This window comes from Schistocerca gregaria, chromosome 2, assembly GCF_023897955.1.
Source record: "Schistocerca gregaria isolate iqSchGreg1 chromosome 2, iqSchGreg1.2, whole genome shotgun sequence".
NCBI lineage: Eukaryota > Metazoa > Arthropoda > Insecta > Orthoptera > Acrididae > Schistocerca > Schistocerca gregaria.
In genome coordinates this window covers 775,839,958-775,864,319 of record NC_064921.1, presented here as the reverse complement: position 1 = coordinate 775,864,319, position 24,362 = coordinate 775,839,958, and the positions used below count along the sequence as shown (strand labels likewise).

At 39.8% G+C, this 24,362-nt stretch overlaps 1 protein-coding gene across 1 annotated transcript in view; it reads left to right on the top strand.

Moving 5' to 3' along the window:
- Nucleotides 1–24,362, top strand: part of LOC126335017 (recQ-mediated genome instability protein 1-like) — a 116,410-nt gene that overhangs the window by 28,390 nt on the left and 63,658 nt on the right. The window contains exons 3-5 of the mRNA XM_049997843.1: nucleotides 15,704–15,928; nucleotides 16,014–16,147; nucleotides 21,106–21,181. Coding sequence (XP_049853800.1) covers nucleotides 15,704–15,928; nucleotides 16,014–16,147; nucleotides 21,106–21,181 — 435 coding nt within the window. The remainder of the gene's footprint in view (nucleotides 1–15,703; nucleotides 15,929–16,013; nucleotides 16,148–21,105; nucleotides 21,182–24,362) is intronic.

The following is a 24,362-nucleotide window of genomic DNA, read 5'->3' as shown; positions in this document are numbered from 1 at the left end:
GGCTTCAGAAGCATGTGCGCTACAAAATGAAAATATTTTTGAAAAGTCTTTTTTTTCTGTTCTACCTCAAATGGTCGATGGAGGAAGGGGGTGGGGACCACTATCTAGTATTGCTGATGCACAGAGAAGTCTGAGTTCTAGTGGGGAGGTGGCTAGTCTCTACGTGCCCCATGTTTACGTTTAGTGATTTTGCTGTTTCCTCTTCATTTATTGCTCTCACATCAAATGAAAACAAAATGTATCTCTGTGGCTGGGAGCTATCAAGTGAATTAAAATACATTCACATAATTACTGAAGGCTAAAATATGTTATTAGTTTCAGATTTTATTTCCACCTTTCTGACAGTCATGCATTAATCGCCTTGTAGAACAGTGAACTTATTCTTGTCGGTTTGCTAAAGAAATTTTGCTTTTATTAATCTTTTCCACTGAGGCAGTAAATTTATTTGAAATGAAGTGTTTAATTCCACACTATTGGCTAGTTTCAACTGTTTGGTGCATTTCAAAAGTGCATCTTTTCATCTTCTAGCATTTATGGCATTATGCCATAATAAAGAACTGAACATGCGATAACACAGTACTGGTTCTCCAAGAAAACTCACGTCCGAATCTGGACATACGATTGTGCACTGTAAGCCGAATTACGCATTTTAGTGTGGTTCTCGAAATTCTGATGTTTTGTTTCTTTTATGATAAAATGTAAGATCTTTTAACGAGCATACAGACTTCCTGCATCATCATCGCTGTGCAAGCGCGGTGACGCCTGTTATCTGGCGCTCTCTGGCAACTGCTGAAGTGAACCTATTTCTAACAGGTCGTGGGAAAATATTGCGAATGGTTGTTTGGAAAGCGTTACTTTCAAAGTAAATTTCCTATTATGCAAGCTGAACTGTGTGCGAGAATGTACAATGAATTGCCTCTCATTTAAAAATCAACTCTTTGAGGATGACCATTTAGAAAAATTTTGAGCCCAGAAGATCAGACATTTATGTCATTATTAAAAATTTTACTGTCACATTTGTGTGATGTATCTTAAAGTGTAACACTTCCAAAAAAGATCAGTATTATATGTAAAAGCTTAGCTTCTCTTGCAGCATATTAATCTTCAAGACCAATATTATATATGAAAGCTTTGATTTCTTGTAGCAACACTATGTATATTAATTTATACCATTAACTTTTCCTATTCGTGTATATGCGGTACTTAACAGTGGTATTGCTATTGGTTGACTACATTACGTGTCCTATGCTCTGAATATCTGCTGTCATGCGCTGGTGAGATCATGTGACATGAGCTATGACTGGCTTACAAAAGTTCATCCCAATCTCGACTTCAATGCTTCGGAAAGTAATATGCAGTGTTTGGTCGAATTCAGACTTATACTTTCGTAATATGAAAATATGCAATGTACGTCTTGTTGCACATTAAAGATCTTTCCAAAACATGCTCTTTTTTTCTACTAAGTTTTGTTTTCTAAAGGGCTGGGAAATATTGATAAGTTTTACTGTTCCAAGGAAAAGTATACTGTCACTTAACACGGAACAAAGTGTGTTTTCACCCGTGAGAAAATGTATTTTTAATTGGGAAATCTGGGGAATTTTTTCTTGTCTGCATATACACCCTGAAAGCTGGTTCTTGAAACTTTGGTAATAAGACTTCCTCGTGACAGTTTACATATCAGTATCCCTGTGACACTCTCCCAGGGATTAAACAAACCTGTGACCATCTGTGCTGCCCTTCTCTGTATATGTTCAGTGTCCCCCTGTAGTCCTGTTTTGTACAGGTCCCACACACAGAATGAGGTATATGACCCGAGCGTCAATGTGAGAGAGTGGGGAGGGGGGGGGGGGGGGGGCAGACACGCCAAATTCATATTCTTGAGGAAAAAGACGTAGTTTCACAAAGTGCCTAGCATCCACTGTATGTTGGTTCATATGATTTGGAAATGCATCCTTTTTAGTTTTTGAACAAATTGTAAGCTGATTTCTGAATGAATCAAAAGTTGATTTTTGGATGCGTGCATGGTGTACGTGATGTCTTTGCCAGGAGAATCCCTGTTGCATCTAGAAATAGACTTTCCTGCAGACAAAAGGGGACGGAGCTATACCAGCTGATCGGAATAAAGCCGAATGGGTGAATGCCAATCGCTGTTTATGTAGTTGACTGAGTTTGCAAATGATTGTCATTCTTATAATAAATAGCGAAATCCATAGATTCAGGCTACAAGAGTGGAAATAAACGACTACCAGGAATAACAGGTAAAAAAGATTACGTATTATCTTCTCGTTGTATCCAAGAAAATGAAATTGTGACAGAGAATTTTTGGACAGACCACTACACTAGTAAGTGCCAGTTGTACAATCCCCAGCTAGCAGCCCCTAAAGTTCTATTCTGGGAGCAGCGCAGAAAACTTGTTGTACGAACACATAGTAAGGCCGAGCTAGAGAATAAAAGTGGGATAACTAAACCGGTGATTTTGGCAGGGTTACTGAAGTTAACCGGAGAATAAGTTTTGACACTAGCAGGAATAGTTACAGAATTAGTGATGGCAGGATTGTTTGTTAGAACAAGGAAGGAGAAGAAATGGGGACATCACACAAATTATGGAAGAATATGTCGATTTGAAATTTATGTAAAAATTTCATACTACTGCTTTTCGATTTCATGCTTCAGAAGCTGGAGTGTATGAATGAAATGTGAAGCTATTTCCTAGAATAAAACTTTTTGTTTATTGTAGGCCTAATAGGCATTTGAAATTGGTACTTCGTGAATTATATTATGTTGTGTTATAAAAATGACCTTGTGTGCCAAAACAGTCTCGTTAATTTGGTGTGTGTTACAATTGCTGGAATGTTAGACAGGCCTATTTTGCTTTATCTAGCAGACACTGATAAAATACATGTAATCAGATTGAGAAACCACCCCAATATTGGGTTCTATTTGTATTAACACCTTTTTCAGTATTAGACAACATTTCGATTCCCATGTAGCAAAACTTTTTGACGAGCTTTGATGAGGTAATAGATTCTTTCCCAGAGAGGAAAGCACGCTATGTAAAGCTGTAGCAAGATTAGAGAGAGAGAAAAAATGGCAGGACTTAAGGATTGAAGAAATGTGTACTGTCTTGCTTGTCTCTTGTCTTTACTGGTTTTAATCTATGTTTAATTTTATGTTGGACAAAACTGCAAGTTATTAGGTAATAAGCAATAAAGAGTGCAAGTTTTCTGAAGAGTTCTTGCTCTCCCGGTTACAAATAATCCTATCTAGTATTAATTGTGAGTGTTTTATTTGTTTATTTAACTCTCTCTCTCTCTCTCTCTCTCTCTCTCTCTCTCTCTCTCTCTCTCTCTCTCTCTCTCTCTCACTCTCACTCTCACTCTTTTAAAGGAGGGGCAGGATGTCAAACTGGCCGACTGGGAGCAGGAGAGGCACCACAGGACATCTTAATTTCCACTGTCCTGCATATAGTTTGATGGCATCCATTACAAAATATTACACGTTTGAATTCCACAGAGTGAAATATAGTGACATGCGTTAGGAGTAAGCTGTGTGAAGAGGGGATGGCACTACACTTTGGCACACTTAAGACCAAACAACATGGCTTACATTTCTTGAACACATATGTTTAATGTATCAGACTCTTCAGAAAGATGTGCGCTACAAAATGAACATTTTTGAACAGCCGATTTTTTAAATTTTTGACATCCTACCTCAAACACTGGAGGGAGGGAGGGAGGGGGGGGGGGGGGTCACTATCTAGTATTGTCGCTCGTTTTTTAAATATCGTAGATCGAGGCTGATGCACAGAGCAGTCTGAGTTGTAGTGGGGAAGTGGATAGTCTCTACGTGCCCCATGTTTACGTTTAGTGATTTTGCTGTTTCCTCTTCGTTTATTGCTCTCACATCAAATGAAAACGAAACAGATTTCTGTGGCCAGGAGCTATCAAGTGAATTAAAATACATTCACATAATTACGGAAGGCTAAAATATGTTATTGATTTCAGATTTTATTTTATTTCCACCTTTCTGATAGTCAAGCATTAATCGCCATGCAGAACAAAGTTAGTTTTGTCGGTTCACTAGAAATGTGACTTTTATTCATTTTTCCTCTGAGGCAGTTAATTTATTTAAAACATAGTGTTTAATTCCACACTGTTGGCTAGTTTCAACTGTTCACTGCATTTGAAGAGCATGTTTTCATCTTCTAGCATGTATGGTATTATGCCATAATAAAGAACCAAACAGGAGATAATACAGTACTGATACTCCAGGAAAATTTACATCTGGATCTGGATATACGAATCTGCACTTTAAGCAGAATTATGCATTTTAGTATGGTTCCCAAAATTTCGATGGTCTTGCTGTTTTCTCTAATGTCTTGTTTCTTTTATGACATAATGTAAGATCTTTTAATGTTTTACCCATACGAATACACGGGCTTCCTGCATCATAGTAGCTTGCGCAAGTGAGGTGATGTGTGTTATCAGGTGCTCTCTGGCAACTGCTGAAACAAACCTATTTCTAACAGGTCTTGGGAAAATATTGCGAATGGTGATTTGAAAAGCGTTACTTCCAAAGTAAATTTCCATTTATGCAAGATGAATTATGTTATGTGAGAGAATGTGCAATGAATTTCTTAAATCACAGAGGGTTACGCTCTCATTTAAAACTTAACACTTTGGGGACCAGTCACTTTGAAGAATTTTGAGCCCAGAAGACCAGACATTTATGTCATTATTTTAAATTTTACTGGCACATTTGTGTGATGTATCTTACAGTGTAACACACACAAAGAAAACCAATATTACATGTGAAACCTTGGCTTCTCTTGTAGCTTATTAATATCAGAGACCAGTATTATATGTGAAAGTTTTTTTTTTAAAGCAACTCTGTATATTAATTTAGAACATTAACTTTTGCTACTTACGTGTTCATGCTATTTAACAGTGCTGTTGCTATTGGCTGACTACATCACATGTCATGAACTATGACTTGTTTACAAAAGTGCATCGCAAACTCGATTTTAATGATTCAGAAAGGAACATGCGGTCTTTGATGGAATTCGAATTTATACTTTCATAATACGAAAATATGCAGTGTGCATGCTGGAGATCTTTCCAAAACGTGTTTTTTTCTCTGAGTTTCGTTTTCTAAAGTGCCAAGAAATTCTACGCGGGTGAATAAAACCATAACCATTACAGTTCTGACAAAAAATATACTGTTGCTTAACACAGAAAAACTGTATTTTCGCTGGGGAGGAATTGTTTTTTTAACTGGGAAATCTGGGAATTCTTTTCCTTGTCCGTGTATACACCCTGGTATCAACTAAATGTACTCTTTGCAAAAACAAATACTTCCCACTTTAATTTAATTTGCCCATTTCCTATGACTCTTTAAACGGTTAACTCAACCTATTCAAAACTTTACTAACTTCACACGCTGACTACAACAAGCATTTTTGGCACGACATGACTATATCCCATTCTGGCAGAAAAGACACACATCTGAAAATATGAAAGGTAAGGCTAAAATACCACCTTCTGCTGCTACGGAGATATCAATAATGACACCCTTTCATCTTGACTCCACAGTATGAAATAAATTATTGAGGTGATGCAAGATAATTGGCCACAAATTTTAAGGCACTGGAAATAGTTGTCAGAGGAGTTTTTCTGGTTCAGATTTTATTTTGTAAGATAGTAAAGAGGGTGTGAAATCTGTAAACTTTGCAACCCTGAAAAACTAAGTGTGCATTGAGAAAAGGTGAAGATGTAATTTTCATATAATGTTTTGTTTGTGCAATTAGTGAAACCAACTTCTTATTTATAGTCTCTGTCGTTTACTGCTTCTGTTAATTATTGAAATTAGATTAAAACAGCTGTCATCAACCTTACAATTACAGGGTGGCACACGAAATGTGTTACCAATTGTTTCTTTCACAATTTATGACACACATTAGATATCCCACTGGGATCTCTACAGCATTACCAGCAGAGCTTGGAAAAACAAATGAGTTAAGAAATGACGTGTAATTCACGATACTGCCGCTAGGGGACTAGTAAGCAGCAATGGCTGACAATGGAAGACTGACGACACAGCAACGATCGGCAATTGTGTTACTTTTTCATGAAACGAAAAGCCTTGTTGTGACTCAGAGGCGTTTTTGGCAACAGTCTAACTCACGATGGGTCCCTTGCAAGAAGACCATCCACAGGTTGTATGATAAATTTGTATAGAAAGGAACAGTATTGGAAGCGAAGTGGTACTAGTTGCTGTACAGAGAAGTCCCGGGAAATCGCGTAGAAAGGCAGCAGTGCAACTGGGAATAACCAGACGCTCTGTTCAACGCATTCTTAAGTGACGTCCATATGTACCCATACAAGATGACCTGTGCACAGAAGCTCACTGAAGAACACAGGCAGCAGAGACTACTGTTTGCTCAGTGGGCGGAGGATAGGGAAGAAAATCTCAACAATGTTTGGTTTTCAGACAAGGTGCATTTTCATTTAGACGGTGTGGTTAACAAACAAAATGTACACTTTTGGGCCTCTAAAAACCCACAAGTGCTTCAGAACGATAACATTATGCTCCGAGGATTACAGCGTGGGCTGCAATTTCCAGTCACGGACTTATTGGACCCTTTCTCTTTGATGAGTCTGTGAACAGCGAGCATTATTTGAGCATGCTTCACAATAGCTTCGTTCCACAGCTTGTTGCTACTGCCTTGCCCTTCAACAAACAGTGGTTCATGCAAGATGGAGCAAGGCCACATGCTGCAAACACTATGTTGGGGTTTTTACACGAGCATTTCAACATGCAGATCATTTCACTCAGGTTTACAGGTCGCTTCAATGACGGACAAAATTGCTGCCCCCCCCCCCCCCCCCCCCCCCCCAATAGTCCAGGCCTCAATCCATGTGATTTATTTCTTCGGGGGTTCCTAAGGGAGAAAATTTTCCCGAAACGTCCATGTGATTTAATGGAGCTCAGAAGACTTATTCTTCAAGCTTGCAGTGAAATTACGGAAGACATGTGCCATAGGGTAATCACTAACTTCAGTGTATGTTTGAAGGAAGTTAGGAAACGAAATGGTGGACATATTGAGCATGTGCCAACTTAGGATAAATCTCCATGGATGGCTCTTCATTGTAGTATATGTTTCTTCCAGATTGCATTGACAATAAAGTTTATATTCAAAAACAAAATGGTAACACATTTTGTGCGCCTCCCTGTATATTAGTTGTGCTGCACTTTCTCTTATCGAAGGAAATATATCCTGAGAAATACTTAACCAGTTAACTAACTACTTGCCGAGAATCTACAGTTAGTGTGTGTTTTGAACCAGAGTGCAACTTCTTTTTTTACATTTAGAGAGCACTGAAAGGTGGTGAAATGGACTTGAACTGCCAGGGGAAAAAAAGTCTGCAATCTACAGTGGGCTGCTGGTTGTGAGTGAGGGGTTCTCTGGTGGAGGTGGTGGTTTGCTACAGAATATGTAGGCAACCAGTGGTGACAAACAGTTTATTGACTTACAGGCTGGTGAGGCATTGATACAACGTCCACAGGAGGCAGGCAGAAGTGGAAGTGGGCGACCCGGGCCGGGATGGCTGCACTTGTGGTGTCCGCACTTTCATAAATGTAGCACCTCGGCAGACTTGCTAGTTGTCCATCATTCAGCCCCATGCAGCATCAGGAGGCATGCTTCTGCTCTTGCAACTGTGGTCAGAATGGACCAGTGTGCAGTCCTAGCAGTGGGTGGCAGTGGCTGTGGCTCAGAGCCGGGATCAGAATCTCTCAGACGGCGGCTGACAGACCCCACAGGCTGTGGCTGGGACCCAGAAGATGGCAGAGGGATGTTGGTCTCCTCATGGTGGAATCTTAACACACAGCGGACACTGATTTGAGTCCCAGCTGTTTTGGCATGTCCTGCCTGTCAGGATGGTCAACCTTTATATGAAAAGTCAGTTCTTGTTGTGGTTGAAATCATTTACATGACCTGCTAAGCATCAGTGAAGTGTAATGAAATGCTGGTGATTGCCCCAGCATCTGGGCTGTAGTTGTAGATCTACTAGCATGGCGTAAGTGCTGAGCTTGTGGGTCGGCAAACATTCAGATTTTGGCATTGGGCCTGGGTTTGTGGCTCGTGGAGTAATTCAGTCCATCGAATGCTTGAGCGTTTTAGAGTCTCGCTGCAACAAGGAATTAGTCTCACAGTTCATATTTTACAGAACACTTGTCCACAATATTAGTCCTAAGTTAGCTACAACATGTCTGTACACTTTGGTCCCCTCTTGATACTTATATTGTCTTCACTATCCCACGTGGTATAGTTGTAGTCACTGGCCTATTATATAAAGTATGCACAAGTTCTGTGACGTGGATCCTAGTCTATCTGACATGTGTGCTACCCCTGACTCCACTTGTTTGCTGTTGTCCACAACGTTCATGCTACAGTTCTTTTTTCGTGGGCCACACACTGCCTCCTCCAAACATTTGTGTGCTATCCTACACTGAGCTTCTAGGCGAAGCTTATCCATGAAACGCGTAACAATCCAGGACAGTCATAAGTTCATGTGACAGTAGTGTTGTTGTATGGGGTTCAGGAGGCATTCTGTTGCATTAAGAATCCATGTACCTACTCTTCCTCACATGCTTTCTTCCTTGACTCTCGTACTTAACCTTAAAAACATATCACATACCCTAACCTAGGTATCACACTTCGCAGAATAATCAATATGTTGCGATATGGAACATCAGTGCTTCCCTATCAGACTAAATTAATCATGTCAAATTTCCACTATACACATCACAACATTACACATTCTCCATAATTGGACTTCTCACGTAGAAGTTTGTGTAGCCTACTTCTTAATCTTTTACTTCCAACTACAGCAAAATGTCTCCTTTATACTCCTATGTGAATCTCTTCCATAAATGTAACATCATATGTAATTTGAATCTCAGCATTCCTAAATGCATTCCACCGTACCCGTAACATATACACACACAGATGTTCAGAAGAAGGGCTTAATGTAAACCAGTCATAAAAATTAAGTAAGTTGTAGATTCACTACAGTCATGTTATAATGCCCATAAGAACTGGAGAACTATCACTTAATCCCTAAACTTTACCGCTCACACTGAGGGAACTGTCCAGTGTATTGTGCTCCACTGGTTCTGCGATCCCACTGACAAACTATGAAAGAGGAGGAGAGCTCTGCATAAAGCTCAGGTACTCTGTGGATGTCAAACCTCTACTGTAGAACCTTGGAGAGCTCCTAAACTTTTAACTTACATGTAGCATTAAATTGTGCCTACATGTCCACTGTTTACATGACCTACTTACACTTGCCTATACCTTTCCAAAGTACAGTAGCTTTAATTCCTGATGTATTCTACACAGAAGGGAAAGAGGAGACAAACAAGAATGCAGGACAGATGTAAACAAAACCCCTTGAGAGTTTCTACACACATGCTGCTACTTACTTGCATTGCTGATGGTCATCAAACTTTAACAATCCTACTGCTGTCACCAAAACATAGCAGTGCAGCAAAATGATTGGACACATGTAAGCTCTTTATTACTCCAGTTCACAGGTGCAGTCATGTGTCGACCTTGTGGCCCATGGTAGTGAGAATCGGTGCTGTAAGGATGGCGGTAGCTACTGTTCCAGGAGTGCTGAGGCCTTGTGTGGTCAGCATAAGTTGGCAGTACTGTGACTTTATATTTTTATTATACTGCTGTCAGGACAGTTCTGTTCTGCCCAGCTGAAGTGAATGTCGGACACTAGCAGGCATCCAGCATCTCGATGAGTAGGAGAGCAGCACTTTGACCCTTGTCCATCGTGGCAGCAACAGCCGCCATGAAGTAATAATTGCAGAGGTGTTGGGATGGCTTAAGTGCTGAGCTTGTGGCAGCTCAGAGCTATTCTGCTCAAAATTATAATTTAAAATTTTATAGGCCAATTCCTATTCCTTTCATCTACAGAGATGGAAGACCAACATTCTGTGCCATTCTCCCACTGGTCGACACTCAGTATGTTAGTATGTTACTCATGTATCCAAGGTACTGCAGGCTTGAAAAATATGTGAGAGGTACTGCTCCTCTACCCAAGAGAGTTTGAGACATGAGGATTTTAATGTGTTCAGAAAACATTGAATATAAGTACAGTATGGCCACAGACACCATATAGGGAGGATGGATCTACACGCAAAAATACATGGGACAGTGCCTGCTTCAATATCATTCATGGCATGTACAGGCAGTTTCTCTAACATATGCTTGAAGCAAACTCATCCTTAATAACAATCATGAGGATAATCATGGTAGTAGTGTACAGAGCTCAGAAAAATATAAGACTAACAGAAAGAAATAAGAACTTTTCCATTGGTTTTTGTGTGGGATGTGGCGAACATCACACAAACGTAGGACCTTAGCAAGAAAGAAGACAGATTGTAAGGAACAGAATTGAAGATTTGATGAGGTATAGGAAAATAATGTGGCAGACACTAGACGGAGAGTCCAAGATGGAATATGAGGGTGGTTTGAAAAGTTCTCGGAACAGAGTAGAAAAAAAAAAAGTACTTACATCACTGAAACTTTTTTTAGTTTTCAATGTAGTCTCCTTGTAGATTAATGCACTTGGTCTGCCGATATTCCAGTGCCCTGATCCCATCTTGAAAACGAGTTTCTTCCAGGCCTGCAAAATTGCCTTGAAACGTGATAGTAAATCCACAGGAACTAGTATCTGCTTAGTTTGTTTTTGCAGCATTATCTCTTGAGCCTAAATGTTCATCCTAATGGGGCTCAGTAATAGTGTTTCTCAGGTACATTCTGTGTCTACATGATTCCACTAAGTCACATTTAACTAGTACCTTGTGTTACAATTCATTTTTGTAACTAAACCTTAAGCTTCACTTTAGATTTCTTTACTGTGGTAGGCATAAATATTGGTTCCAACATAAGAAACCACACTTGCACAATCTAGTTCGAAGTAGCGTGTTCTCCTTCAAGTGTGTTTCTGCTGCCACAGCTGAGTTGTGGTTTCGCATTACACTGTTTGTTTTCGTGTTGTTCATCAGGAACAGCATGTAAAGTCTTATATAAAAGCTGAACCAGTGATATATACCATTACATGTAGGAAAAGGTTGTGGGAACTACTAATACTGAAGATGAGGTAAGAAATGCCTAACATATTCTGTGAAGGAGAAAGCAGTAGAGAGGACAAGTGAACTATTATTTTTGGACATTAACAACTTCCTCAAATATTGCAATGGAAAGTTCTTTGTGGAATAATGAGATGCGTAAAGGTATCAACTGGGGTACATTTAAGGCATTGAGCAGGTAAACAAACAAAACTGAACATATTGGCAAGCTTTCGGACAATGTTCTTCTTCAGAACTAACTCTAAAATAAAAATACATATAGTTGCATAGTTACATTGTCTCGACAATGTATGTTGTATAGGCTCTGCTGCTTTCTGGGATGATAGATTCTATTGGGTAGAGCGAAAAATGAAGCACGGGGGTTGCTGGGAAGGTTGGTTAGTGGGTAGGAGAGAAAGAGGGAGGTGAGGGGTGGAGTGGTAGTGTATGATATACAAGGCTGTGGAGGAGTGGTTGCCAAACGAATTACTGCTCATATTATGGTGTGCTGTACTGTAATTATGAATTGAATATAGTACAACCCTGCATAAATGCTTCAGAGAACAAATAGTATTAAATACACATGTACAGGGTCTTGGGTTATGAGTGCAGGTATTTGTATTTGTACAGCAGTATTTACTTCTTTTGCATAATAATTATAGTTATTAGGTGTTATTATTTAGATTGGTTAGTACCTTCGGCAAGTATATGTGGCAAGAGAAAGAGCTTATTTTCCCATGGGTTGCAGGTCAGCTGTTGAAGTGAAAAATGGTAAGTGTATACTGACAGGCATAGTCCACTTTTTGATGCAGTGAAGAAAATATCAGGCAGAAAATTGACATGTTTGGAAGAACACTGTTAGAGGTAGAGGAAAAAATAGCTAACACACTGAAGTTAGTTCATATTAAGCAGTCAGTGACCAGAATAACTGTGCTTGTACTTCCAACAAGCTCTACATTTTGTTATTGCCAATGCATGTAAAATAACAGTTCATGAGCAAAAATAAAATAAATAGAATATTATTTTTGAGTGGTTCATAGGCACATAAACCACACATGTATCTGCATGGCTACTACACTGTACTGGCACTACAGCATGCTTGAGCAGTCAGGTGTGTGTGTGTGTGTGTGTGTGTGTGTGTGTGTGTGTGTGTGTGTGTGTGTGTGTGTTTGTTTTTGTTTAGTATCCCCCTGGGATCCACCGGTGTGCAACACAGACGAATACTGCAGGCTGCCGTTGCTAGAGGCGCTACAATTAGCACACTACCTTCCTGGGTGCAGTTTATTCTTCCACTGACTTCACAGAAGTATTCTTCTGCCAGGCAGCTGTAAAGGATAACTGCCTGCCCAAACAGAGCCAATTTCAACATCAGGAGTCACTATGGGTCATAGCACCCTCTGCGATTGGCAGTCCTCCCGTTGGAGCTCCCTTTGCCTGCTACTGCTGTTTGCTTGGAATTACTCTGTGTCCAGACCGAATTATCCACATCGACCTCCGACATCTCCGCTCAAAGCCACACCTTGAGTCTTTCCTCTGCACCTCGTTCGAGTTCTCCATACCAGCCGTCGATGCCTTCACTTTCGTTTGAGTTCGCCGTGCCGAGAGGTGACATCGGCCGCGCCCTTGGCCCATCTGTGTACAACTCACCATCACTGCTTTCTCTGCTGGTTGTGTCATCAATCCGTAGGAGGGAACCATCTCTCAGCAGCAGCAACATCTGCATCTGAGTGCCTACACACTACCGCTCTCATATGGCTGCACTGACACCATCCTCATGAGGAATCTCTTAGTGAATTGAGGGGACTGAAACTAAGTAGAATTTGTTCAAATCTGAATGACTGTTCTGATGTATTCAGCCTGAGTGTAAATGTAGTTCATTTTGTGTGGCTTCCTAGGCCATGATAACAAAAAATTGGACAATGAGCCTGCATTGTGTGTGTGTGTGTGTGTGTGTGTGTGTGTGTGTGTGTGTGTGTGTCGAGTTACGTATGTAGGATGATTGCCTTTTCTTTTCTCCCTTCTCTTGCCACACATGTCTCATTCAGAATAGCTTATAGCTCTCAGCTGTATTGGCACAATTGCTGCTGCTGCTGCAAATGCATTGGAACAATGAACTTCTACAGAAACTAACCTACATGACACTCTTGACTGTGAACAATGCCTTTGTTGTCACTCTCTGCCAATCCTGTCACTTCCTGGCTGACAGTCGCCTGTTTGAGCCCATCACTTCCCAGCGAATGTCCGATTGCTCCAGTATTACTGTGGTCAAGCCCATCACTTTCCAACCGACATCTAACCAGACCATCTTCTTCTGGATGAGCCTGTCAGCATCCAGTGACATCCCATCAACCCATTGCCAGTTCCTTCACAGCCGCCTCTGTCACTGCCGTGATGGTGGGTCAAGTGCTTCCGGAGTTGACTTCTCCTGTACTGCCCTCAATGCCACTTGTGCGCTTTGTTCTCTGCTGCCTCCCAACATCACCACTGCATTCCAGCAAATGTCTGGCCTCCACCACTGCCATACTCCCTGTTGCCGGCCCTTTCGACATCAATGTCACCTCCTCCTTTCCTGCATAAGTTCCCTTCTTCCGTTACTGCACTATCTCCTGCTGCTGTATCACCTGTGATCGAGCCATCACTCCCTTTCTCTGTTCTTTTCCTCAAGCATATGCTGAGGCTCTTCTCTTTAAGTTTTGATGCAGGCCCGAGTCTCACCTGGTCTCGTCATCATCAGTCTCCCGGCGGCCTCCTGCCTCCAGACAACCATACCCATGTCTCTGATTGTGACACCCCCTTCTTCTCGGCCACATCTGCGCCACATTGCCAGCATGTAGGCACCCATGTTTCTCAGGCAGACATTGTTTTCAGCACTGCTGTGTCTCCACAGCAGCCATATCTATCTCCAACCAGCTGTGAGCTTCTACCTCAGTTGGACCCATCTTGTGGACTGTCCCTGAGCCCTACCACTCTCCAGTGATACGGCTGCACTGATGTCATCATTGTAAGAAGTGTCCTAATGCAACAGCATCATTTACTATTGATGGATTGGAACCAAATAGTGTGTACTCAAGTCCGAATGACTGGTTTATTGTATTCAGTTAAAGTAAAGTTCATTTATCTCTCTTATTGGTGTGTCTCGGTCTGCCATAACATAGAATCTAGTTAGCTCTGAATGACATAATCTGAAAGCTTAGCACGTTTTCAGCCTTATATATGCGTGTGTACTGATTTGTAACTACTTTGTCCATCTATGGAGATTGGTTATGTGTAGTGAAAGAGCCAGTGTTGCCAGTATCACCTACCAGCTTTGGTGGTGATTGTGTTGGTAATGGTGATAGTAATATTATTAGTGTAACACAGTCATTTCAGTTAATAGTGTTGTTGAAATTGAAATAGACAGTAAAACCTATCGGTATGTATCTTCAGGATCCACAATTCCTAGTACTCCCAACCAAAACACTGAAATTACAAGATAAAATAAAGGAAATAATATTCCTAATTTTGGAATGTTTGGAAAGTGCAGTCTGAGCAGTTAGTCAGTTAAGATGAACTCGCCCTTTGTGAGGAAGAAGATAGGCAAAGATGAAGTGAAAAGTGGCAGTTAGAGTATGAGGTCAGAGATGGTAGCAGTTGCCTGCGAAAGGCAAGTCCCAAGTTTGAATCTCGATCCGGTTCACTGTTTTAATCTGCCAGGAAGATTCATATCAGGGCACATTTCGCTGCAGAGTGAAAATTCATCATGGAAATTTACAGAACTGTCTGCCTTCACAACATCTGATACTCGTGGCTGAACGACCATTTAGATTCTGCCACTCATCATGAGTTCGTCCCAAACTCCAGAGATGGGAACTACCTCTCCCAACATTTCTTCCTCATCTTGTCACCAACATGGACACATCTCCTGTTAGCATAATTCTCCCGCTTCCAATCCGCTTCTTATATTGTTTTCCTAGAATCATTTCTTGTTTTGTTATTTACTCATTTCTTCTTCCCCATCCACTTCTGTTTGCCCTCGTCACTTACAGTATCCCCTTATCTCACTTTTCTTTTCTTACTCACTTTCTGTTTCTTTACTGAATTATTCTTTCCAGTTTCCATTTTCTGTTTTCCTCTTCAATCAGTATTTACTTCTCGGTTTTTCTGTTATATATTTCTGGATAACTGAAGCTGACAATTATTAGTAATGTATTGCTTTTGTCCTCCTTTTCCTTTATCTTTGCCCCTCTAGTCCTCACAGAAATGAGTTTCATTTGAGTCTAGGGTCTGAGTGACCACCCCCCACACCCTCCCTTTTTGGATTCCTCAACAAAACCCTTTTCCATCACAGATGAAGGATCATCAAGTTTGAAAAGGTTGGAGTGTTATTTTATACGTTCTTTCGTAGTTATGTATTTCTGTTGGCAATTCTGGAAGTTTCATCTTATGACGGTAATTGACTGGCCTTCCTGTCCCTTCAAATTTTAGCCGTTATTAGTTATTGCCCAGTTCTGCAGCTGTGATTCATAAATAGTGTTTCAGATAATCTTTGCGAGTAAGGAGATAAAATTACTTGTTTCAGGTTGAATCAATGTGTGACATTGCAAAATCATTTTACTCACAGCTCCAGGCAATTCGAAATGTGCCACTTGAAAATGTTAAAGCGACTGAAAAGCAAAAGGAGTCATGGGAACCATCTGCAAAGAGGGTGCTGCAGTTGATGCTTTGTGATGGAGTGCAAGAAATAAAAGCTATTGAATACAAGCCTGTAAGAGCACTTGACCAACAGATTGTTCCAGGATTCAAGGTTTGTGCTACAGAAGTTGTAATGCCATAGTAAGAAACCAATTGTAATTGGCAAAAAGTTTGGTAAATCAATTTTTATTCCACAGATACTCATTATTGGACCAGTGGATTGTCGCAGAGGAATTATCATGTTGGAAGAACGCAATTTGCAGCTAATTGGTGGAGAAGTTGATTCACTGCTTGTACCAAATGCACTAGAGAATGTTTTGGCAAGGGCACTGTAAGAAATTCACAATTTTTTAATTGTTAAATTAATATAAATATCATAAAATGGGGTGAATAGGATCACTTTTCATGTTCAAAGATGTGAATCCACTCAACCAATTGATGTAAAGAAATGAAACAAAAGCTATTTTGTGTGTCTTCATCTGTAGTTTTGAATCCAATATATGGCTTTCTCTTTATTGTTTATGATGAATGTTAATAATTTTTTAAATGCTTTGATGCTATTGTTCTGAAGGTTGGGGTGAATAGGATCAGTCATAGTATTTTCCCAAATTATTCCATTAAGACACCTGTTTTGTGATTAGGATCACTGGCTTATTTTTTTAAAAAAGTAAAAGATGATTGTGAAATAGAAAAAAAGAAGTATACATACGAATATAATTATTTTATTGATAAAAAGAAATACATTTTACGCAGAAAACTTAAAATAACACTACAACTTATTCTAAAAACATGGGATCCACAAAAAAGGTGGTTTGACCCCTTTGAATGTTAGTGACTTTTATCTTTCTCTCCGCTTGTATTGGGGTCACCTCACATATATCGTCCACGTCTGGGAAAACAAAGACAGTATTCTTTTTCCCATCCCTTTTTCGAAGGCACTTAACAGCCCTTTCTGGCATAGTTACAGTAATAATTGTGCCTATGAACCTCCTGTGTCCCTTTTTTGTGTCAAATCTAACAATGACAGAGTCACCAGGCTGAAGTTCATAAGGTGAAAAGACTTCATATCCACTGATTGTGCTTGTGCCCTCACCTGAGTTCTCACATTCATTGGTGGAGAGAGTTGGTGAGCCATTATCTTCAGAAACATCGTCACTTTTGTCTGAGGCAGTACTCTTTTCATCATCTGGGAAGTCATGTACTGACACACTTTTCCCAGCCTGCACTGGAACCCTGGTTTGCCGTTCTCTCGCAGGCCTTTCATCGCTCCCTTGAAATTCTTGGAGCAGTTCTATGAGGGCGCCATCAACATCCTGTGGATTTGCAGGTCCTTCACCATCATCTTCAACACCAGGAACTCTGCTAATTACTCTCTCAGGCAGAATCCACATTTCTCGAAACCAGCCTGGATGTTTCTTTCGGCATTTACTTCCAGAGTCCTTACTAGCTGGTGTAGTAATCGGGGGAACATATCCTTTGGAATGGTGGTCTCCATATGACCAGAACCCAACTTCCATTTTTGGAGAATGTTTTGCAGGCTGGTCTTCAGTGGATGAAAAATGTCATGTCAAGAGGATGAGTGAGATGCGTAGAGTTTTTAGGAAGAAAAATAATTCTTACACCATTCTCTTCACAAGCCTGGACTGAAGCTACTGAAAGATGAGTGGAAAAGGTTGACACCGATTAAAATTTGTGAGCCTTCTAACTTCCTATAATTAGGCAAAACTATTGTGGTAATCCAGTCATCAAAACACTGAGCCTCAAACCACCCTCTTTCACTTCTATTAAATCTGGTGTTTCTGGGAACACCATCCATCCATGAAGCATACAAGTGCTTTGAGTGATAACAATGACAAAGTCACCAGGCTGAAGTTCATTTGTTGCAGCAGCAAACATAATTGACGTTGGTGCTTTGGATGTATTCATGACTCTCTCAGGATATTTTAATCCTCTTTTCGTAATCACTTTCGCATGTCCCAGATCATCTGCTAAGTTTGTTTCATCGAAATTCACAATATTACTTGGGGGAACATCTTCAATTTCCATCTCTAAATGATCAAAATATTCCCGCAGGACAGCTCTCGACACAGAAGCACATGCTCTTTTTATGTTCTGGTGCAGTCTTAGACTTAATTTTTCTTTGTGCCTCTTCAAAAAGCTAACAGCGAATTCATGACCAAGAACATTATTTTTGAATTTTTAACAATTTTACATCTCTGGTCCAAGAATCCTTTGACAAACGATCGCAGAGTCAGCCCGCCAAAGGGATAGCCCCACTCGGCACAAATAGCGAGCCTGTCCACAATCAACGCCTTTTCATCTGTGGAGAGTGCAGTTTGTCCTCGTTGGGGGTGCACATTCTTATTCCTCAAATGTCGGTGGAGAACTGTGGATGGAACGCTGAAATTTCTGGCAGCTTGCCTAATACTGCTCCCTCCTTTAACAGCAGCAATGGCTTGGCCTAATTCATCCTTGCTTCTCTTTGTGTAGGGTTTCCCACGAGGGTCAGGACTGTAATTTCTGGGCATTTTAATCAGTCTGGAAATTAAATAGAACGAAACATTCAAAACACAAGCAGGTAATACCCCATAACCAAATGTAAGCCCGATAATAGGGTTATTTTATACTGATGCTATTCACCCCATTTTTTTTTTAAATAGTGTGTTTGTTCGAGCAAAATAAAATGAAACGAAGAAATATATTTAATACTCACCAAAAACTAAGGAGTACCTGAATTTGGAACACAATTCTCGGTAGAAGAACTGATTTTAATGAAACACAACTCCCAACCACACACCACTGTATACCAAGTTTTCGGAATATGCATAAACGTGGGAATCACCACCTACATATTTACAGTGCTCTAGAAGCTACGGTATTCACTATTGAAACACAAAGTGTTCATGAATGTGTTCCTCAAGGGCAATACTGCCGATGGACGCACTGGTTTCCAAATTTTATTGTAATGCTGTGTAGTTTCTATTGTTTTAAAGTTTTTCCATTTTCACCACGTTTTATGGTACAAATTGTTTAAATGAAACTTCTTGTTTCTCTGTTCCTCGCACCTCTTGTTTTGGGTGTGCGTATGCACGCTTGTGTTCGTATATGTGTGGGCGCACATGAGAGAGAGAGAGAGAGAGAGAGAGAGAGAGAGAGAGAGAGAGAGAGAGAGAGCAGCATATTTTATCACATAAGTAAAACATAAATAAAAGGCCAGGTGTGAGCTCTTATATTAGTTTAACATCAATCTAAATTTTTGAAGATCTTGGTAGACATGAAGAAAAATTGGAATTGGCTAAACCAGTTTCGATTTATGATTCATTTTGAGTAGCTGATGGGTAGCTCTTGGCTTAAGATAGCATCAAAATTTGCTGGAAGTCATGTGTCTAGAAGCCCCACGCACATGGGGACTCCCTGCAAATTTTAATCCAGCCTTCAGGCAAGAGAGTTATCCATAGGCTATTAAAAATGACTTATCAGTCAAAACCATTTTAGCCAATAAAAAATTTAAGTGAGAATTTGACAGCAGTAAATATTATTATCAAAAAGAAATATGCTAATTGCTGCTTTTAATCACTGTTGTGAAAGAAATGTAGAGAGGTAGTGGGGGCTGTAGAACAAGTGGTAGATTGTTCTGCAACATGTATTGTTGATGAGAGATGGAATGTGCAACGGGAACAAACAGTGAAAGTGGAATTTCACTTTTCCATATTGTCACATGGACACCATTGTTTGTCAGTATTAAGAAATGGGTAACTTTATTAAATGTGTGACAGATATTTAGTTCAAAACCTGAAAAGCAACATTGTCCTCATTGGTCTGCATTTGTACTCGGCAAGACACTGTAACAGTGGCTACACGTTTTACAGCATCATTTTCTTTCCCTCTTGTTGCATTAATGAATCATGTTCGGGAATAATGCTTCTAGGTAAGCCTCCATATAAATCCAAATATATATGTTACCGTTGGAGTCAGTATGCAAGATTGATATGGAGGAAAATAATAGGTTTCTGAAAGTCCAATTTGTGATTTGTGGGAAGTCCATTTAAATAGTTGATGATTTGTGCAGACACTACATCCAGTTGCATTATTATGTTTTTAAAAAATGTTTATTTTCCCATTAACCAAATTTTGAGCCACAACAGTGTATTATCACTTTCTCGAGAGAGAGAAAAATGGCTCCCATTTACTTAAATACTGTCACCCATTGTCGCCCTGGCCTTGACTGTCTCCACTAAGGTTATAGTGTACTCAACCTTTATTTAGAACAAACTGCCATTCATCACACCAAATAGAAATTCTGCCGAACTCATCCTGTGTCCTCCTACTGTCACTCAAAGAATGACACTTTCCCGCAAACTATTGCATTACCAGCAGTTGCACATTGCTGCTCATCCTACCTGTTAGATCATTTATTTATATAGAGATAGAAAGTGGCCCTATCTCACTTCCTTGGGTCACTCCTGATGATACCTTTGTCTCTGATGAACACTTGACTGTTCAAGCCAGCTTATTGGCTTCTCGTACTTAAAAAGTCGTTGGGCCACTCCAGCATTTGAGACACTGTTCCATATGCTGGAAACGAGGAACAGTCCGTAGTTTGGCACGCCCACCCTCCCCCAACTCTACTGATAGCGTTTGTTTAGCTGTTGGTTTCATGGACACTGTGATTTCTTTTAATATTAATTCTCATTTCTCACCCCTCAATTACAATCATACCATTACTAGCTGTGATGAAAAACTTGATCTTGATCATTTATGAATTATTATTTCTGGATCATTTTCCTTACTTTCCCTCCCTCCCCAGCAACCTCCCACCACACTCTTCCCTGCTGCCCTCCCTCTCTCTGCTTTTGCCCCTCCTCCCCCTGACATCAGAATCTTAGAAAGAATCAAGTACTAGATATGCAGCTGTGTTTTCTAATTTTTAATTTAATTTCAGAACAAATTTTAACTTGCAATGTAGCTGTTTATCGCATGTGCCCATCCTCCGTATTTGATCTGGTGCGTTAGTGGGGTATTGTTGCTATTGTGATGTTCTGTGTTTGGAAACAGGACAAATATTTCATTTCTGTTGTACTGTACCTGTTTTAAAAATCTATCTATACTACCATCTTTGATTACGTAGATCTGTTCTTTCTTGGTAGCCTTGTAAATCAGAAACCAATTAGCAACATAACTGGCAGCATGAAGCACAATCATAATTTTGTGTTTTTCAATTTAAGTTTGAGATTTTTTGACATTGTATAACAATCAGTCTATGTGCCAATTGTTATAAATCTTTTTCAGGAACCTTGAAGAAAATCCAGATCCTTACAATTGCCAGACTGATACTCCAGCTCAGAACAGCATTCGAACAACAAATGTAAGTTTTACTTTCACGTTTATTATATTTATTTTCATGTCACATTGTTTGGCATAAATTTATGGATTTTACTGTTAGTCATTTAGTTTCATTTCCTAATTGAGTTTTACTGAAACACAGCCCAGGTAATGATGATACTTGCTGTGTATTGTTTTATTCCATCTTTAAAACAGAAAATACCACAATCACTGCCATTTCGACCTTACGTTTAAGGTATGCAGTGGGATCATAGAAATTTTTATTGCACACAATACAATGTGTCCCAGGTGGAATGATCAAGGTCAGAGATATGACAAGAATGCACATTACCATATTGCTGGTTTGTTTGTGGTAGTACAATTATAATTAATTTGCCACAAAGATTGCAAGACCTTATGGCATTAGGTTTTTGTTTGTGGGGTTGGATGAAATCAGAGAGGAATACAAACAAAAGGTGAATTCGTGAGATGAGATGCTTGGTCACATCATAGACGATGCCGTCCTTATTACGGAATGTGCAGAGGCACTCAGCCAAGCAACACAACATGTTCTCCCGAGAGTATGCATTAAAGTTGATGATGGGATACTCGAACATTTATTGTGAACTGTACAACAGTTGTACTGTGAAAAGTACGATATCATTTAGAGGTGAACGTATTAACCCTTTGACTGCTAGGGACGTGTTAACTCATCATGCCTCGCCGTTCCCCTGGCGCACTCGACTTGTTTAAGCTCGGCCCTTGGCTTTCCCTGCAGTGCTAAGGATGTGTTGACGCTTAGTGTGACACTGGCCTTTCCACCTCTAGGGACGAGTTTAGGTGCACTGAGTCACAGCTACTTGAGCATGACAGACAGAGCTGTCATTCCACCCTTCTCTTCCAATAGCTGTTCAGTGGTCTGACTGTATAGTTTGACAGTGCGTATATGTTTGTTTGCTGTGTTCCCTCTTTGCAGAATTCGAATTTGCTTCCCGTGTTTTCATTAGTTTTCTTGTTTTCTACGGGAGAAACATCACATTGCCGTAATGCACAGGTAAAGAGATCCTGGATATGCTCACTAGGAGCAACAGTGAGTGTTGCTAGTAATGATTAGTCTTCAACAGAATCTTGAAGCTGTAGTCCTCAACCCTTGACATCAGAGGTGAGAGGAAGAGTTACAGTCAGCACTTCCTCTTAATACAAGTAATTATAGACTGACAGTGAAATGGTTCAGAAAAGAGCGTGCTTAAGCGACATGTTTGACGGGAAAGAAATCGATTTCCAGTTGTTAAACCGTTACTTTGATTACTTGAGTTCAGGACACAAATATCAACTAGATACTGACCCAAGCGTTCTTTCATTTTTTGTGATATTTATGTCTGAAGAACTGTTGCAACTTATTTGCAGACAATAAAAATTGTTTTTACATTTGCACCAGAGAAAATACTACAGAACCTGTGAATTCTCGACTGTCAAAGTGGAAAGACTCGATTTGAGGAAATGTATTGTTTTGTTGCTGTTGCATCTAATGGTGCAAGTTAAGAAGTTAAAATTTTGTGATTATTGGTCCACAGATACACTTTTGAGCACACTAGTTTTCAACGAAGTTATGTCCCGAGATTATTTTTGTTTGCATCTGAGAATGCTACACTTCAGTGATAACTCTGCGAGTTCTAGAGGTGACAGTCTATTTAAAATTAGGACGATCGTTGACAAAGTTCATAAGACATTTCGTAATTCATTTTGTCCACATCGCAAATTTTATATAGATGCAAGTCTCTTGCTGTTAAAAGGACGATTATCTTCTAAGCAGTTTATTCCAACCAAGCGAAGTAGGTTCAGAATAAAGACATTTGTACTGTGTGACAGTCAGAGTGGGATATTTTGGATGTTATTGTATATACAGGCACAAGAACAGAAATTGGGTTCAGCCGTGCAGAGTGGCCACGCAGTCTAGGGCGCCATGTCACACCGGAAGATCGAGTCCTCCCTCGAGCATGGCGGTGTGTGTGTGTGTGTGTGTGTGTGTGTGTGTGTGTGTGTGTGTTGGTCTTAGTTTTAGTTAGTTTAAGTATTTGTCAATGACAGTCCTAATTTTAAATATAGTGCAGATGAAATATGCTCTGTACAAAATTCTACCAGGGTGCTTTCTATTTTATTCCTTTCCCCATTCCTCATTCACCAAGTATTTTTCCTTTTCTTCCTTTTCCTCCTGTTGAATTCCTATCCCCCATCACAATTAAATTTTCATCTCCCTTGAATAACTGAATAATTTCTTTTATCTCATCACATTTTCTTGAATCTCTTCCTCATGTGCAGAGCTAGTTGCATATAAACCTGTTCTACTGTGGTGGGTGTGGTGTTTGTGTCTATCTTGGCTATGATAATGCGTTCAATATGTGTTTCATATATTTAGCTATGCGCTGAAAGAAAGGCCACTGTTTGTACTCATTATCCGGTAAATCTGATATTCAATTCCGGGCTTATCAGTATTTTTGTGTGTAAAAAGGCACATAAAATATTGTAATTAAATTGTGATAAAGGAAAAATATTTATTTGTATTTTAACACTAAATTTCAGGAAGTATGAATTAAGGTAATAGATTTTTCTCAAGTTTTTACAGTCTTTTACTGCATTTTGCCAAGATTCTTAAAATGGTTTAAATATTATAAGTTATCTTTCATTGAGCCGTATTACATCTTCTTAAATACAAGATATTGTCCAATTTCCCTGTTTAATATTTGTAAAGTGTCATTCCCTAGTACTATGTGATCACTTTTGCCAAACTAAGGAATCACATTTTACAAAATCTAGTGAATATTCAACTTTTGTATCCATCAGTATCTTGTCTGTTTCGAATTAGATTTTCTTTTCCTTTTCTTTAATTGGCTGCAATGAAAATGGTTGGAAAATGATACTGCAGATACATACAGGTAGCGACAGTTTCTACTTGCAAAATAGAAGCAGACGCAGTCACATGCTGAGGCACTTGCAAAAGAGAGCAGAGGGTTGGAAGAAATCTGACTGGCCAGAAATTGGGAAACATAAACGGCTCCTTACCATTAAAGTGCTTACCATTAAAGTGCAGTCAGGCATAAGTAAAATACACTTGCACATTAGCTTTCAGCCACAGTTTTCATCAGAAAAAGAAAACACACATCCATTCACACAAGCTGGCACACCTCATGTACACATAACTGCTAACTCCAGCAGCTCAGACTGGA